At 35.0% G+C, this 15,512-nt stretch overlaps 2 protein-coding genes across 2 annotated transcripts; one reads left to right on the forward strand and one right to left on the reverse strand.

Annotated features, from left to right (window-relative positions):
* The first annotated feature begins 402 nt into the window (after nt 1-402).
* LOC107194237 (carbonic anhydrase 1-like) lies at nt 403-13,438 on the forward strand. The gene is made up of 7 exons (XM_015583828.1): nt 403-524; nt 8,931-8,972; nt 10,118-10,279; nt 11,240-11,484; nt 12,005-12,241; nt 12,765-13,203; nt 13,392-13,438. The coding sequence occupies exons 1-7, from the start codon at nt 482-484 to the stop codon at nt 13,436-13,438; spliced, it is 1,215 nt and encodes a 404-aa protein (XP_015439314.1). The 5' UTR covers nt 403-481.
* Nucleotides 13,439-14,148: 710 nt separating this feature from the next.
* On the reverse strand, nt 14,149-14,794 carry LOC107194238 (coiled-coil domain-containing protein 12). The gene is given in 3 exon segments (XM_015583829.1): nt 14,149-14,343; nt 14,432-14,570; nt 14,664-14,794. Coding segments are annotated over 3 exon segments (462 nt in total). The 5' UTR covers nt 14,792-14,794.
* Nucleotides 14,795-15,512: the final 718 nt, after the last annotated feature.

Raw genomic sequence — 15,512 nt, forward strand, 5'->3', positions numbered from 1 at the left:
TAATCGGAAACACGATAAACAATGAAGTCATTGAACCGCCCCGGGAATACGAATAAGTTCTGTCCGCGGCGACGTTGGATCCGTATCGATTTGTGGAATTGTCGGTTTTTAGACGTCCTCAGTCATCCGTGACCGTTAGTCATCGGGAACCATCGTCGAGATTACGCACCCTTCGAAGACTTTCTCACAGGGGTGGGGGGAGAAGGGGGCCAGCATTCACCTGTGGCCCATCCGGAGCCCCTCTGCTTCGTCTTCTCTCTTTCTCGCCGCTATGAAATTCGTGCAGAGTCGATAGGCTACCGCGAAATAAAAGTGGTGGTCTCTTATTTAACATAGCCGACAAGCCGACAGTGCTCACTCGACCACCGACCGTAACAGAGTATTCGCATTTCAAAGGTAGCATATCGAGGAGTCAGTGGCGAACAGTGTCGAAGACAAGTTTCCGTTCTTGTGAGACAAAAGTGACAAATATATCACCATCATGAATCTTCTGATCTTCGTTCTCGGATCGCTTTTGTTGTGCAGTAAGTTGTTCTTCTTTTTTTTTTTTTTTTTTTTACCCCCAAGTTCAAACGATATTGTGGTATTTGTGGATAATTCAAAATAATTGTCCTATTTATTTTAGGTGTGTATTGAAAACATACAAGGTTAGATTCAGACGTTTTGATGCTATTTTGGGGTTTGATGGTTTTCCGTAAAGTTAATATTTATAGTATCCAGATCGAGCTCCTGCGTAATGAATGTTTTGTGTGAGATGAACAGAAAGCCGAAGTTTTCGAACAGAAATAGTAATAGACTGAGAATGCGATTGGGACGAAGGAACTGTACATAGATTCATGTGTCAGTCAGGGACGATTTTTTATGTTAAAAATATTAACATTCTTTTCGACGATAGTTTTATTAATATCACAAATGATCGTACAATAATGGGAATATTTTCTTAAACTTCGATAAGATTTTTCACTTCGGTTTTTTTTATATTGTTATGCATATGTTAAATCCTCAGTTACTAAATCTGTTCAACTTATCATGAACCCTTTTGATAAAACTTAACCTGATCCAACGTAGAATAAAAATTTTTGTATTTAGCGACTGACATGCGCGTATCGAGTCATATATAAATGGTGTTTCCATGCGAGAAGTGCTCCGCAATCAAAAGGTTAATAACTAGACCGTGAATGTTTAAGCAAGTATCGATTTTTGTGGACTGACTTACACAAATTGCACTCGAATAGAAAATTGTTTGCTTTATTAAGGTTTCTATAAGATTCAACAGAAATGAAAAACCTCGAGGCATTTGATTAAAATTTGAACTCTATTCAGCTTTGGAGATTTTTGGCGCTCGTGTACGCGTTGAACGCATAAAATCCGCAGTCCAATGATATCCATAGAAATTTCACGATAAGCAAATGTGAACCCCGCATAGTGTCCAGAGCTGTTAACATCTAATTCTTGGGAGCGAGATAAAAACGGAGTAACGAAGGTGAAGATAAAAATAAAATTGAATGATAATTGAATTGTAACACATCCAGTAACATTTCGATAACCGTTAGCGGGACTATCGCATCCCAAATTAATAACGCTTATTATTAATATCACGGAACCGCTTAAAATTCATGGAGGGCCACGCTGCTGTGCCGTCTATGCATAACACAGACCCGGTCACCCTGTTGCAATGTAGAAAAGCGTCATGTAAATTGATAATTAGAGCATCGTTGAAGATTTCCAGCATAGGCGGAAACGCGTGCCAGAAGCGAAACGCAAAACCGTTATATAAAATTCGTGAAAAGGGAAAGTTGAGGTTTTGCTAATGCACAATATGCATTTGTTATTACCATAGATATCATGAATTTCCATGTATTTATGATAGAATACTGAGAGTCATGTTTGTATTACTTTCAAAGAAGCAAACTATTAGAAAGCAATTCGAGAGAAATCGTGTAAACTATTCGGAGCATTCAGTGGTAATTTCAATATTTGATCAACTAGATTGAATTATTTGATAGTAATTTATTGAATTGTAACAATTGTCGAAATGTTAGTCTTTAAAAATCAGTAATTATTAATGTTTAGTGTAATATAAATATAATATAAAAAACATAAACAACGTAATATAGGATATCAGAAGAATTGAGTGTCACATTCGTAACTCGTCGGCTTTTTCAAATTAATATACAATTGTTTGATAGAGATATTGAGTTATAACAGTCACGGTATTGTTATTTCAGTGAAAAAAAAATAAATTAAAACAATTCTTACACATTATGTACTTCGTACATTCCATGATTTTTCTGTTCTCTGATAATTGTGAATATCACAGAAAGTGATTAAAAAACTCTAAATTGTTAGGAAAATTAAGACCTCGGTTTAGTATTTGTTAGAACTCGCTTGTTTTTATCAGTTGAAATGTAATTAGTTGATAGGATAACTGTAGTGGCAGCAGAAATATTACTTTTCGAAACGATAATTTTCTGTCAGAAATAATATTTAATTTTTGTGCAATTAACAACGTGAAATAATTATAATAGGAAAATACTCGGAGCGAATAACATAGAAAAAAAGTAGACTCTATAAGCTTATCACTAGATTGCGGATATTAGTGCGAAACTAAATATCCAAGGACTAATTTAAAGAAACTAGGGTCAAACAAAAATTTATTTGAAAAAAAGAAAAACTTAGTGACCCTTTTTAATCACACTTTTTACACCCAGTTTTAGATATTTGAGTACATTATAAATGCATAAAATCCGCAGTGTACTTATCACTTTCATCAAGTTCTCTTTCGAAAATCTGAATTACAATAATTGCAGAAATATAATCAGATGTATCATCTGTCTAATCGGCGTAATCAACTACCAACGACAGTGTCATTAAGCGATGCGAACTTTATATAACAGTTATTGCACATGTGTGTACGATCGTCTAAATCACACAGCACATTAATAAATGTTCCCCTCCGATATAAATAAGTTTTTACCATTCCGATGAACAATTTTTACGTAACGAGACGTGATTCAACTAGCTAATATACATGAGGATTTCGCTTTCTTCGTTACTTGTCGTTTATAAGATGAGATAATACGATGTGCCTTGAGCGAGTTTAAGGTTAATTAACGCAATTTACCATTTAAGAAATCGAAACTATCAACCGTCGTTTTTGTCAGTTTATACGCGAGCCTGTTTGTCGCTCCGTCCGTGAAATTGATCGCGAAGTAAATCGAACCAAGAACAGGGCCGGCTATTCAATATTTATCGTAGTGTTTAGCGTGACTAGATATTTGACGGTTTATATGTACATAGCTTAATAAAAAAAAGATTCCATAACCGTAGGTAGAGTCGGAGTAACCCGACGTAAAGTGATTTTCAAACTATCCACTTTGTAAATGTCGTAAAACGTTTAATTTCCTAAAACGTTCGACGCTTCCTCTATTCTGATGACTGATAACAATCGTGTCATGAATCTGGGCTTTTACGCTAGATAAGTGGACTGCCACTTGTTCTTCGAACAAATTTGGAAGCAATGTGAATCAAGTAACACACACAATGATGTTTTTGAATCATTTGATAAAAGGGTTCCCTGATATAAATTACAAACCGCATTATAACACCGTCACATTAGTCACCAAGGACATAAATTACAATTGGTTAATCCGATGATTCAGCCCTAAATGTGGGCTATCCACAGGAATATAATTACCTCGACGATTATAATACGAAAAAACCTTCCAGGGATTAATCTTAGTTAATTCTCGTAGGACATAAATTAGGTTTAATAATTGACCGCTTAAACCCTCCCTCTGAGTCCTTATTATGATACCAGAAATCCTCTTAGATTGGTTTAATAATAATAATTTGCAGGAGAATCTAGATTATCCGAGCATTAGATGAATTTTATAATGTAAATTTTTTTGTTCAATTTTTCCAAAAATCAATTTAAAGAAATCTTCTATTCGTATTGAGCTCATAAAGATCGACCAGAAACACTAATTAACAGTTATGAGGTAGGAAAAAAGTAAAAATTTGTTGAACAGTGTTATCGGAGTATGTATCGTGTGGTAAAATCAGTTCACGAAATCAATTAATATCTATTATACATTGTGCACTGTTGAATAAATTGTTGCATTTCAATTCTTTGAATTAAACATGGTCTAAATAAGCTAAAATCAAACTAGGAAAATATCCATACAGATCGCTTGATCCTGTTATGTATGTACTTTACTGGTATCAAATTAATTTACCAGTTTCTCTAGTAAAGAATATAATTAAAAATCAAAGTCTGCTGATGATTATTAGATTGAGTCATAAATACTTTCCCCATCCTGGACACGAGAAAATGACAAAGTAATAATTAAATAGCAATGGTAATAAGAATCGTTGAACTGTATTATCAATTTTTAAGATTAATCGTTATGTGGACCGTGTCGTAGATTGATAATAATAGTGAAATGTCTTGTACAGATACAAACTTAAAAATTGAACACGGAAGTCATTTATGAGATGTGTACCGAACACGTGTCGGTCAGACTTAAAAATGGGAAGTGGGACAAAGGGGCCATTACTGCAACAGCCATTAATACGCGATGGAAAGAGTCGCATCCTTCGCCGGGACATTACGTGTAATTTTCAATGAGAAGGACGTGCACAGGATAAACGGGGAGTGAGGAATCGCTGTGTTAGATCTCCGGCTTCATTATCGCAGAAGTTACGTGCTCCGGAAAGATATGCGACGTCCATAAACATTTTGCACAATTTGCTGCATGCCACGTGGGTTGCGCAATCGTTCTGCGGAAAAAAAATCGGGCCGAAACCTGAGCCCGCGCTGTAGGCGGCGGGGGATTTTGTTGGCACATCTCGATAATCAAATTAATTGCTGTTGGAGACGCTGATACATGGAGATTTCGCTCGAATTACGGGAGATTTTCGCGACAATACGCGAAAAGGCACCGCGCACAGTGGGACCATTTTACGAATCTACCTGGACCAAAATAATTGAACATTATGCAGAGAGATGATATTTTTATCTTTCTTTCTATCATTTTCTGTCATTGTGGATTTTTCTGCAAAACGATTGTTTATGAAGTAATGCATAAAGACAGGAGCAAATGTAGAAGTACCTTTCTTCTCTTCATACGTGTTCGCTGCCAGGCGTCGACTGGTAATTTTGTCGTGTCAATCGGCCGCGACATTAACACTTCGAGTACAAACATCCTAAAAGTGTACATAGGGGGACGAGTGATCTAAAACGCGAAATACCTCCTAAATTACGGAGCTTTCGAAAGAAGTTGTATAAGCATTTTTTGAAGTTTAATGTTTGTACTGGCAGGTATAATAACTGTTATTACAAATTAACGACCAGTATATGTATGATCTAATTTTAAAAGTAATGTTGTAATGAAGATTTTTAGTGGTAGAGGGTACTTCGCTATGTTTGTGCTAGGAATAGATTAGTGCATGAATGCCTGAGAAAGCCGATTTTTCTATTTTAGTCCAGCTAGATTCGGAAAATAGACCACTCTGCGTTGTTTGCTTTCGTAAGCGACGCAGATACGCAGATTAACATTCTGATCCAGGTAAAAGTTATCGAATAACGTAACAAAATCATAACTGAAGTTATCGAATAAGATAACTAGACTCCGGTACTATATGCAAATTCATGTCTTCGCGAATTAATTTATCAATAAAAAAGGCTAAAGAAAAACGTATTTATTCTGTTAAGGGAATTATTATTTTAAAAATGAAATAAGAACAGTTTTGCACTACCTTTAAATTTTATGTTTTTGTAATGCTTTAAACGTTATTTTTGGTTGAAATATTGTATTACTATGAGGTATATGTATTGGATAGTGAATCAATACGAGTACGGTTATTTATACTTCACCAATCGATTCTGTACACGAATTGTCAGAGGAAATATTTATAATTCTTTACCAAATTTTTACCAAGAAAATTTCCATCAGTACATTATAAAATAAAATATTCTTTTATGATCCTTATAGCAATGTGAAAATAATTCTTATCTGTGTTGCAACTCGTAACGATGAGTTCCTCGCAGATTTGCCAGAAATTATATTTCAATAGATTGTGTTGGTGATCATTTTGAATTAAAACCGGATATAAGAACCTATCTAAATTATATGTAAACGATATTTTGACAGAAAATGTACTTCGACAGATTATTTTATAGGCCATTACGAATTAATACTAACTGATGTAATAACTCATGCAAATTGTACCTATTTTAAAGATAGTTCAACTCTTCGATACCGTCATAATAAATGACTACGTCCTAATTGGTACATAGTACAGAGTCGATGCACAACACGGTTATCCAGGAAGGGTGTGGGCAGTTCAAAGCATTCATATAGTAATTACGTTTGAACATTTATTACTGTCATACTGAAAGTGCAAGCTAGAAATAAGATGACCTTAAAAGAATACGAATGTATTCTGTAATTCTTAATAAAATACAAACGATTGTTGAAGTTCCTCGAGTTATTTCAAAGTTACAACTTTGTTAAATGAATAGCAACTAGGTACGTAAGCGGAGTACCAATTAGCAACGTACATGCATGTATGTAGTTTGATGTTATATTAACGTTGATAAAGCCAATACACTAAAGCCTACTCCAAGATGGGAAAAACATTGGAACAAGCGAAAACTTTAACTACGAGGTTATACATATGATAGACGAAAGTTTCTAATGTCACAACAAACGAACAACCTTGATGCATGATGACCTTCCGCGGAATCAATAAGAACGAGATAACGTCGAACTTCAGCTGTCTGCGTTAATAAAAAAAAAATAGCACGCTTCCAAAGTGGTATGAACAATTCATTCGATTGCGAAACTTGTACGAATCGCGGAAACTGTACAACCATGACCTATGGCAGTGTTTCGTTTTCATTCTAGACACCCTGTACACGAGACGTGTAAAAATGCAATTCGACTCCTTCCGTCTTAAATGATAAGTGAAACTTTAGACGAGATTATGTGTGCAGCTAATGCAGCATTAGAGGAACGAGCGCATTTGGGAAGTGATCTTTGTCCTTCGTTCAATTAAACATAATACATTGTATATTGGGATCAGTTTTTCCGTTTTAATGTAATTAAACAAGTTCTCGTAGAGAATTTTTATGCAGTAAAAAATATCCTCTTTCTTAGTATCATAACATGATAGCATAATAATATGTATATAGTTATAGAAATGAGAGTGACTGAACATGTTGATAGAGTTTTTGCAAGTTCTTTAAAATAAAAGTCACGGAGCTTCAGCTAAATTTACCGACACATGACAGAATAAAATCATTTCTTAGACGAAAAATGTGTGTGTCAAATTAACACAAGTGACGGATGAGGGTCAAACGCTAAATCTTTCATTCGGCAATGTCCTAGAACTGCCGCACAGCAATATGCACAGTGTGCAGCGCATGGAAAACGTCCCTTTCGAGTTGCATCCCCGAGTCCGAAAGACATTCGTCAGTGTGCAAAACGCACACTGTTGTCCTTGTTCCGATCGTCATCCTTGGACGACATGGTTCAGTTTACTGGCATTCGGGGCAATAAATATTTCGCGTGTGGACATGAGCGACGGTCTTGGCGTTGTCAGATTCTCTCGGCGATAGGTACCAGTTTTTCGAGTCGAGTTTACAATCGGCCCTCAAATAACGTGGGCTAGAACAACGAGGCTTCAATTGTACGCAGATTTTTCTCTTAAAATATTTCGAAGTCAGCCGCATGCTTATTTCAGCGGATTGAGAAAGAACGAGAGCACAGGTGACATCCATACGCCATAAATTACCGTAGTCATAACAGTGAGACAACTATCGAAAAAAAGAAAGACTGAATAGAATCTCTCACTCGTTGTTGCAACCTGTAAAGGTGCGTATCCATGTGTTCTCTGTACCGTGTAAGTTATGTATATAACATTTTTTCATATTATTACAAATAACGGCAATATTCAAAGTGGACATAGTTATTGACCCACCCTGTATACATACATATATCATCTAAAGCCGCCGCAAATAACGGAAGTAACTTAACCGTAATCGAACTTACGGCAACAAATCGATAATACCTTGTAGATGGTAAACGTCCACGACAACATTTTTTAATAAGCAGCCTAGAATAATTCATCTGTGACGAGTTGAATACAATGTCACGGCGCGTTTATATCTCGTGAATCGACTTTCACTGGAGTTATAACGAAGCTCTCTCAATCATTGCAGGAATTACCGTATAAAGCATCGTACCGTAGGTCATTTGAAAAGTTCTCAGATCAGATTGGAAAGATAATTTGTGCCGTTTTTAATATATTTCTATTTTTCAAAGTAATCTTCCCTTTAACGACAATGAAGAATAATGAATAAATTAATGATTATAAATTATAATATACATGTTACCTAGCAAATCATTCTTTTAGAATTTCTTGTTTTTTCTACTGATTTTTAAAAACAAAAATAGTAATGTAATTCATCGTAAAATCATATTGAAAATGTTATTCTGTTTATAGATCAAGGGCTATGTACCAAGTTTAGGAGTAGATACATAGTAATACAGTAAGTTCATTAGTAGCGTCAAACATCCGTTCTCTGTTTTATTTAATTGTATTCTTGGCGATTAGTTAGATTTATCAGTAATTCCTGAGAAATCATTCTTGGGTCTCTCCAATTCCTCCACAAATATCTGGGAATTCAATTACAGGAACTAGCATAATCAGATTCTCATGAATCTAATGAGTTCTCGCGAATTACACATGCGTGCACAGCTAATTGAGAAGCTGCGTTCGATTTAACGGGTGGAATGTTTGCCGAATATTTATGGAAAATGCATTTGCAGAATGTATTTATATATGTGTACAGAACATTTATAAAGTTTCCAGTAACATGTGTACATTGTCTAGCGTCGTAAATTTGTCTATTTTTCTTTCAGATTTCGCGTTTGCCGACGACTTCGGTTACGACGGAAACCACGGTGAGTTAGGTCAACTGTCCACTACTAAGGCGTCTCGTCATAGACACGTCAGCGTAGGATACAACATGACGATTACGCTACGCTTGAGTTTTTCTGTTCACTTTTGCGTATTCGAAGCGTATAGGAATATACATAGGAAGCGTACAGAAAGCTTCATTTTCCTCATTCGCAAAGATGTCGGGCGACGAAGAGGACCTTATCGCCTTATGTTATAATTATATTTGACGGCGTAAAAGTCGGAAAAGATATTGGTTACATCCTTGCATAGAACAGAATATAAATGATCATGTATTTCATTCTTTCCGTAAGATGAATAAAAATACGTGCAAGAATTTAATGCGTTTGGTAGCTCCGCGAATAAAAAAATATGACACTAAAATGCGATGTTGTGTTAGGCATATACAAACATGGGTATTTTTTTGTATTTTTTTTTATATTTCATGGGTAATTTTTCAACAATCTGTACGAATTTTACGGCTGACATATTTCACACTCAAACACAAATGGGCATCGTTGACGACGCGCTTCATGCCGAACGCATGCAGCGACGAAAACGCGACGCTGAAGCATATGTGGACACACGTCCATTGTTTTACATTGGTCGCTACATGCAAGTGTCAAATGTCTATGAAGCGTCTATGACGAGAGGCCTTAGTGGACAGTAGACCTTAATTATGTATCTTTGGATAAATACGAACGACTTCAAGTCAAATTATCATTAAGCGGCAAGAACTCGTTTGTTATTTCACTGTAGGGGATTTACTCCTTTTATGTACGTGTTTACACATAATCCTACTATCTCTATCGACAATTAAAACGTGTCAGTAACCGCTACCAAGAATTTTACATTATTCTTCTAAGATATCTTATCTCTAATCTGTTTAAATGATCCTTTAAAGAACGTATTAGAACGAAATAAATTAAATACCCATTCTGCCATACAATAATGGAAATTCTTTTAGAAGAATATATTATATATACAAACAATAAATATATTATATTTTATTTATCACATCAGGATGCACTTAAAATTGAATTGGTTTCCTATTATAAATCGTAACTTTTTGGAATTTTAATCGTTTGCACAAATAATAAAAGGTCTTTCAGTGCAAGTCTAAGGAAATTATCGAAATTTTTCATTACAGGCCCGAATCACTGGGGCGACAAGTACAAAACTTGCCTGGGGAAATACCAGTCTCCCATTGACATTGAAGACAAGGATGTTAGGACCGCTAGTTTTCCAGCCCTCGAGTTTTCTAATATCCAGAGACCCCATACAGCTTACATGACAAATAATGGCCATACAGGTATAAAGTAGCAAGGTCGAAATATTGACAAGTATGTGCAGCAATGTGCAACAATGTGACCGCCGGGGAGTTCCTTAACACTAGAACTACCAAGCAAGTCAAAATGACTTGTCAATACCCTCTTACAACGCCGATTAAAATGTTATGACAATACATTTTCTCAGATCTTTTACACCTTTCATTACGATATGAAAGTGAAGAAATTAGTGAATTTATAAATTTCTAAGTTTTCAAAAGTTCTTCACGTTTATTCACCGATCGAAGGAAATATGCGTTTATCGTCGGTAATTCTAGTGTTAAAATGCAGATATCCGCAATTTGTGTGATTTTTTTTATCAGACACTTTAATATTATTACAAAATTAATTATTATAAAATAGTTACTACTCGTTCATCGGTATAGTAGACGACAAACTTACGGATGTGATATAGTATTTAATAATTTAATAATCAAACAATTTTATAATTGACGTTTCCGAAATGTTTCATAATAATAAATAAAGAGACGATGTCAAACGATACATAGAATATTCATACCTTTTTCTTGAAATATAAATAAAAAATTTTTACATTATTTTCAAACTTTTTCTTCAACAAACTTACCAGAAACAATAAACATTCCGAGGTATCGTGAGTGTTTGTTCCAAAAATATCTCAAAGAAACGCGAAATTTGAAAATATTATCCTCGTTTTCGGAAAACTGAATTTTTAACCGCGATTTGTCTATATTAGTAATAATTGCTTTAATTGTTTCGAACGTGTGTCGCACGTAACTCTTATCCTTGAACGGCTGCAAATTAGTGTCGATTACTGCACGTCATAGACGTTGCCTCGTAATTAAGATAAACCTTCGAGGAATTCCCTTTTTTGTCGGGAAAATCTGGGAAAGCGCGGATGTTTACCATACAAACACGACACGTCTATACGATTAGTTTTTGCGATACCTACATTCTCTGTTCAGTGATGATCGCAAGCAAGGATTCGGACATCCCCACGATATCCGGTGGTCCATTGAACGACACATACGTGTTCCAACAACTACATTTCCACTGGGGACAAAATGACGACGTGGGATCGGAGGATCTCATTAACAATCATTCGTATTCCATGGAACTGCACGCGGTTTTCTGGAAAAAAACCTACGGATCGTCCGAGGAAGCTCTGAAACATTCCGACGGCTTGACTGTACTTGGATATTGGTATCAGGTAACAATTAAGTGGCTTTCTGGATTGTTACGTGAACAGTCGAATCGATTAATAATACCCTGAACTTATAATTAATACTAAAAAAATTCTCACTCTTGCGTTTGTATGTAATTAATACAATAACCGCCGTGAATGGAATAAACTAATACTGTCTAGGTATCCATACTTTTACGCATGACTTGTATCGAAAAAAAGTACCGAGTTTTACTTAGTTCGTTTACCAGAACCAATTATGTAAAAAATGTAAAAATACATTGAAAAGTCTGAATACAAATTCCTATCAGACTGTACGGCAATTGCAAAAAGAAGAATAATGATCAAAAAATTCGAAGGATCCGTGTATTTATAATTCTGTTTCTCAAAAATAGAATTGATTACGTTCCAACAAATGTATTCAATCGTGCCGGACATTTGTTTAGTAATAAAAAAAAATAGATGGATCCGTTTAGATCACCCTCGGATTCTCATTCTTACGAAATGCTTGGAGAGATATGTATGTATCTACATATACGTGTTACAGGCAACGGACGAGCCCAATCCGATTTTCGAGTCGATTGTGCTGCAGTTGCCAGGAATAGCAACGGTTGGAAAAACGACGACGATAAATGACGTTAACATCTTAAACAAATTGATCGCTCCCGATATCGTGACAGCGGAAGATTATTACACATACAAAGGATCGTTGACTACACCCCCTTGCCTCGAAATTGTACAATGGATCGATTTTATCCAGTCGCAGATGATATCTCACGAACAGGTATTTAAGAAAGGTGTTAAAATTAATGTGTGCAAAGTGTTTCTAAAGTATTTGATGAAATTTTAACGTTTTCCAATTATAAAGACCAATTCAGATGTAAATATGCCTCTGTACGTTTTAGAGTTTGCTATTACGCTCGCTCAAATTTGGAGATTTCAATTTCGTAAAGAAAATTATCAATAAGAATGTTCTCAGTTATTACTTGGGTATTCTTCAAGAATTCTTAGACGTACTATATTCAAGAAAAACTCGATTTAAGTTTAATATATTTGCTTGTGTAATAAAAATAACATACCAATTGGATTTTTAAGTTTCTTAGAGATAAGAATATCACATATTAGATATGGCAAAGAACGGCGAATTGAAAGATAGACTGAACGATATAGAAATATTCTGCACAGACAGTTTCTCTTTAGAAAATTAAATTCCTTTATGTCGTGATGTATGATTGCAAGACATATTTTTTTGTTGCAATTCGATTAATAATTACGATATGATCTAGATTTACGAAATATATTTTCAGCTGGCCCTTTTCCGTAGTATTAAATCTCCTGATGGCAGAAATTTGACGCATAATTACCGTCCGGTGCAGCCATTGGACGACAGAATAATTTATCGTAATAATAATATTGGAGGTACGAAGATTTCCAAACCGGCAACTGTATCAACGACTTCCGGTACGACGAATGCAACAATGACCACCCAAACCAACGTGGCATCAACTATTCAATCAAGTCTATCTACTTCTAAGCCAACGAGTCCACCAACTTTTAAGCCAACGAGTCCATCGACTTCTAAACCAACGAGTACATCATCCACTTCAGCAACATCTGGTCCATCTAATACGACAAGAGTTCCTAATGGAACAGTAGATACAAACATGCTTGGAGCAAGCACAATGTTTCCAAAGAATGAAGATCAAGATCAACACTCTGGTCAAGAAAGAATATGGAATATGTCACGTTTGTATCTTTTTTGTTATATTTGTTCGATTTCATTATCAGCATAGTAGTGTAATATTTGTGTGTGTGTATGTTATCATTGATTTCTTTACCGATCGATCCGAAACATCAAAGAAAATTTCTTCATTTATGCTGAAATGGTTAAAGTCTATTTATCAAACTTATAATTTGTATAATTTCTGTTACAGCATTTTCACTAATATTTGGAATCATTTTTCTTCTGTCATACCAATAACAAGCTGGAAGTTCTAGTCAGGTATCTTCGCTATGCGCACAGTTTATAGTGAGGAGAAAACAAGTTTTAAATGAGTATTTATATAATACATTTCAGTATGAAAGAGTAATTATTTATATTCTCAGTGGCATTCGTATTTAAGCAAAATGTCTATATGGACATTTTATTAAATAATCTCAAGGCTATGCAATAGTAGGTTACATACGATAAAATCAAAAGTACTTTTTTATTTTTTATTGTAATTTATATACCATTATGATTTAATTGTAAGAGTATTTAGAGATTGTATATATGTACACTTTGATCTAATTTAGACTACAGTAAAAAGATCATTCATATATTGACTGATTCATAAGGAGGTACTACATGTATACATAAGGTTGTCAACATACAATCCTTGCATTTTTACAGTGCCAAAATCTCTATACAAACACAACTAAAAGAATCGGTTTATGTCTTTGTTTATAGTTGAAAAAAACAATGTTGCTCTATGAAATATGACCTCTAGCATTGGCATTTGTCCATCTAACTGTTCCTATTGCTGCCATAACGACGTATAATGTTTAGTTACATAGCTAATAAGTGTCCTTCACAAATATATATGTATACATGTATAAAATACAATAGAATAATATTTAGAAATACATTTTATTAACACTTTATACGTACAAAAATATTTAAATATTATGATATAAGAATTATTAATAAGATCAGGTAGGTGAATCTGTTTATTTGTTAGTTGCTATATTTACAACAGCAGCCAAGTCATGCTGGCCCTGTTTAAGACGATCTCTTATAAGTTCTGCTATTGCCTTTTGTGTTCTCCTTTCTAATTTTTCTAATTTTTTAGCAACATCTCGTTTCAAGTCCCAGTCTGGTTTTCTAGGAGCCAAATTACTAATATCCTAAAGAATTAAGGTTTAACTACACATTAACTCGTGATTAAAGTTTGCGTGTCACAAGAACAATTCACAAACATATCCAATTACTTACAAGTTCTTCAATAACAACTTTGCTAGTCGCTGCGCTCAATTGATCTTGTACTTCCGCTTCAACGTTTCCAGGCTTTGCATCTTCTAAAACTTCTACCTTAAGACTTTCATCTTGTGGTTTGTAACTTCTAAACTTTGGTCTGTGAAAAGTACATGAAAGCAAATAATCTTTCATCTTTGAGGTTAGTACAAGTTACCTTCAGTAATATTTAAAAGAAGAAGTAGAAACTCACTTTGGCAAGTTCCCACCGATTTCGCTTTGATTTTCTTTACTATCTTCGGTTTTCCGTTTTAGAGCTTGTAATCGTTCTTTTCGTTTTAAAGCTTCTTCTTCTAACGTGCCTATATTATTTTCTGTCATGTTTATTTCTTCACGCGCTACAACGAGCTATTGCAGTTGCAGGTTGCAGATTGCAGGTGGCAGTACACTCCACTATCATGATCTGAGACTTTCAGTTGATATGACAGCAGAAATGACAAAAAATTTTTTTTAAATTTACATTTACGTTTACTTCATATTTAAACAGGTCTCACGGCGTTATATGGACAGCATTCGTCTTGACAAAGCATTCGACGTGTATCTTAAAGAACGTCGATTAATTCCCTGTCATTGAGAACAACAATAAACGACCAGAACATTGTTAAAATCACATTTATTCGCAACGGTTGACACTGTATCTTGTTATGCGTACCCCGGTTAGTTCACTTTAAATAGCTTTTCCAACGTTCTATGGACAAGTTACGTCTTGATCAAGCATTCAGTTTGAAGCTAAAAGAACGTAGATTAATCTCCTGTTATTCAAAATAACAATAAACGACCAGAACACTGTTAAAATTGCATTTAATCGCGGAATACCACTATTTTTTCGACCGGTGGCGCCACTCGTGGCAACTCGCGCAAACTATTAGCCAAATCATACCGACAGGTGAGTGAAAATTCTTAATGTTGGAAAAGTGTGAATATCTCAGTAAATAGGCGCTTAAAATGAACGCAGTTGGTCTCAAATTACTCCTGATGACTCAGTGCATCGACTCAATACCGGAGAACCCCATAATCGGAAGAATCATTTCTGTCAACACTG

This window comes from Dufourea novaeangliae, unplaced genomic scaffold (assembly GCF_001272555.1).
Source record: "Dufourea novaeangliae isolate 0120121106 unplaced genomic scaffold, ASM127255v1 scaffold28, whole genome shotgun sequence".
NCBI lineage: Eukaryota > Metazoa > Arthropoda > Insecta > Hymenoptera > Halictidae > Dufourea > Dufourea novaeangliae.

Excerpts from the sequence above, each read along its gene's own strand:
- LOC107194237 (XM_015583828.1), top strand. The coding sequence starts at position 482 with ATGAATCTTCTGATCTTCGTTCTCGGATCGCTTTTGTTGTGCA. Across the intron at positions 8,973-10,117 it reads CGGTTACGACGGAAACCACG|GCCCGAATCACTGGGGCGAC; the intron begins GTGAGTTAGGTC and ends TTTTCATTACAG. Across the intron at positions 13,204-13,391 it reads AAGAATATGGAATATGTCAC|CATTTTCACTAATATTTGGA; the intron begins GTTTGTATCTTT and ends TTTCTGTTACAG.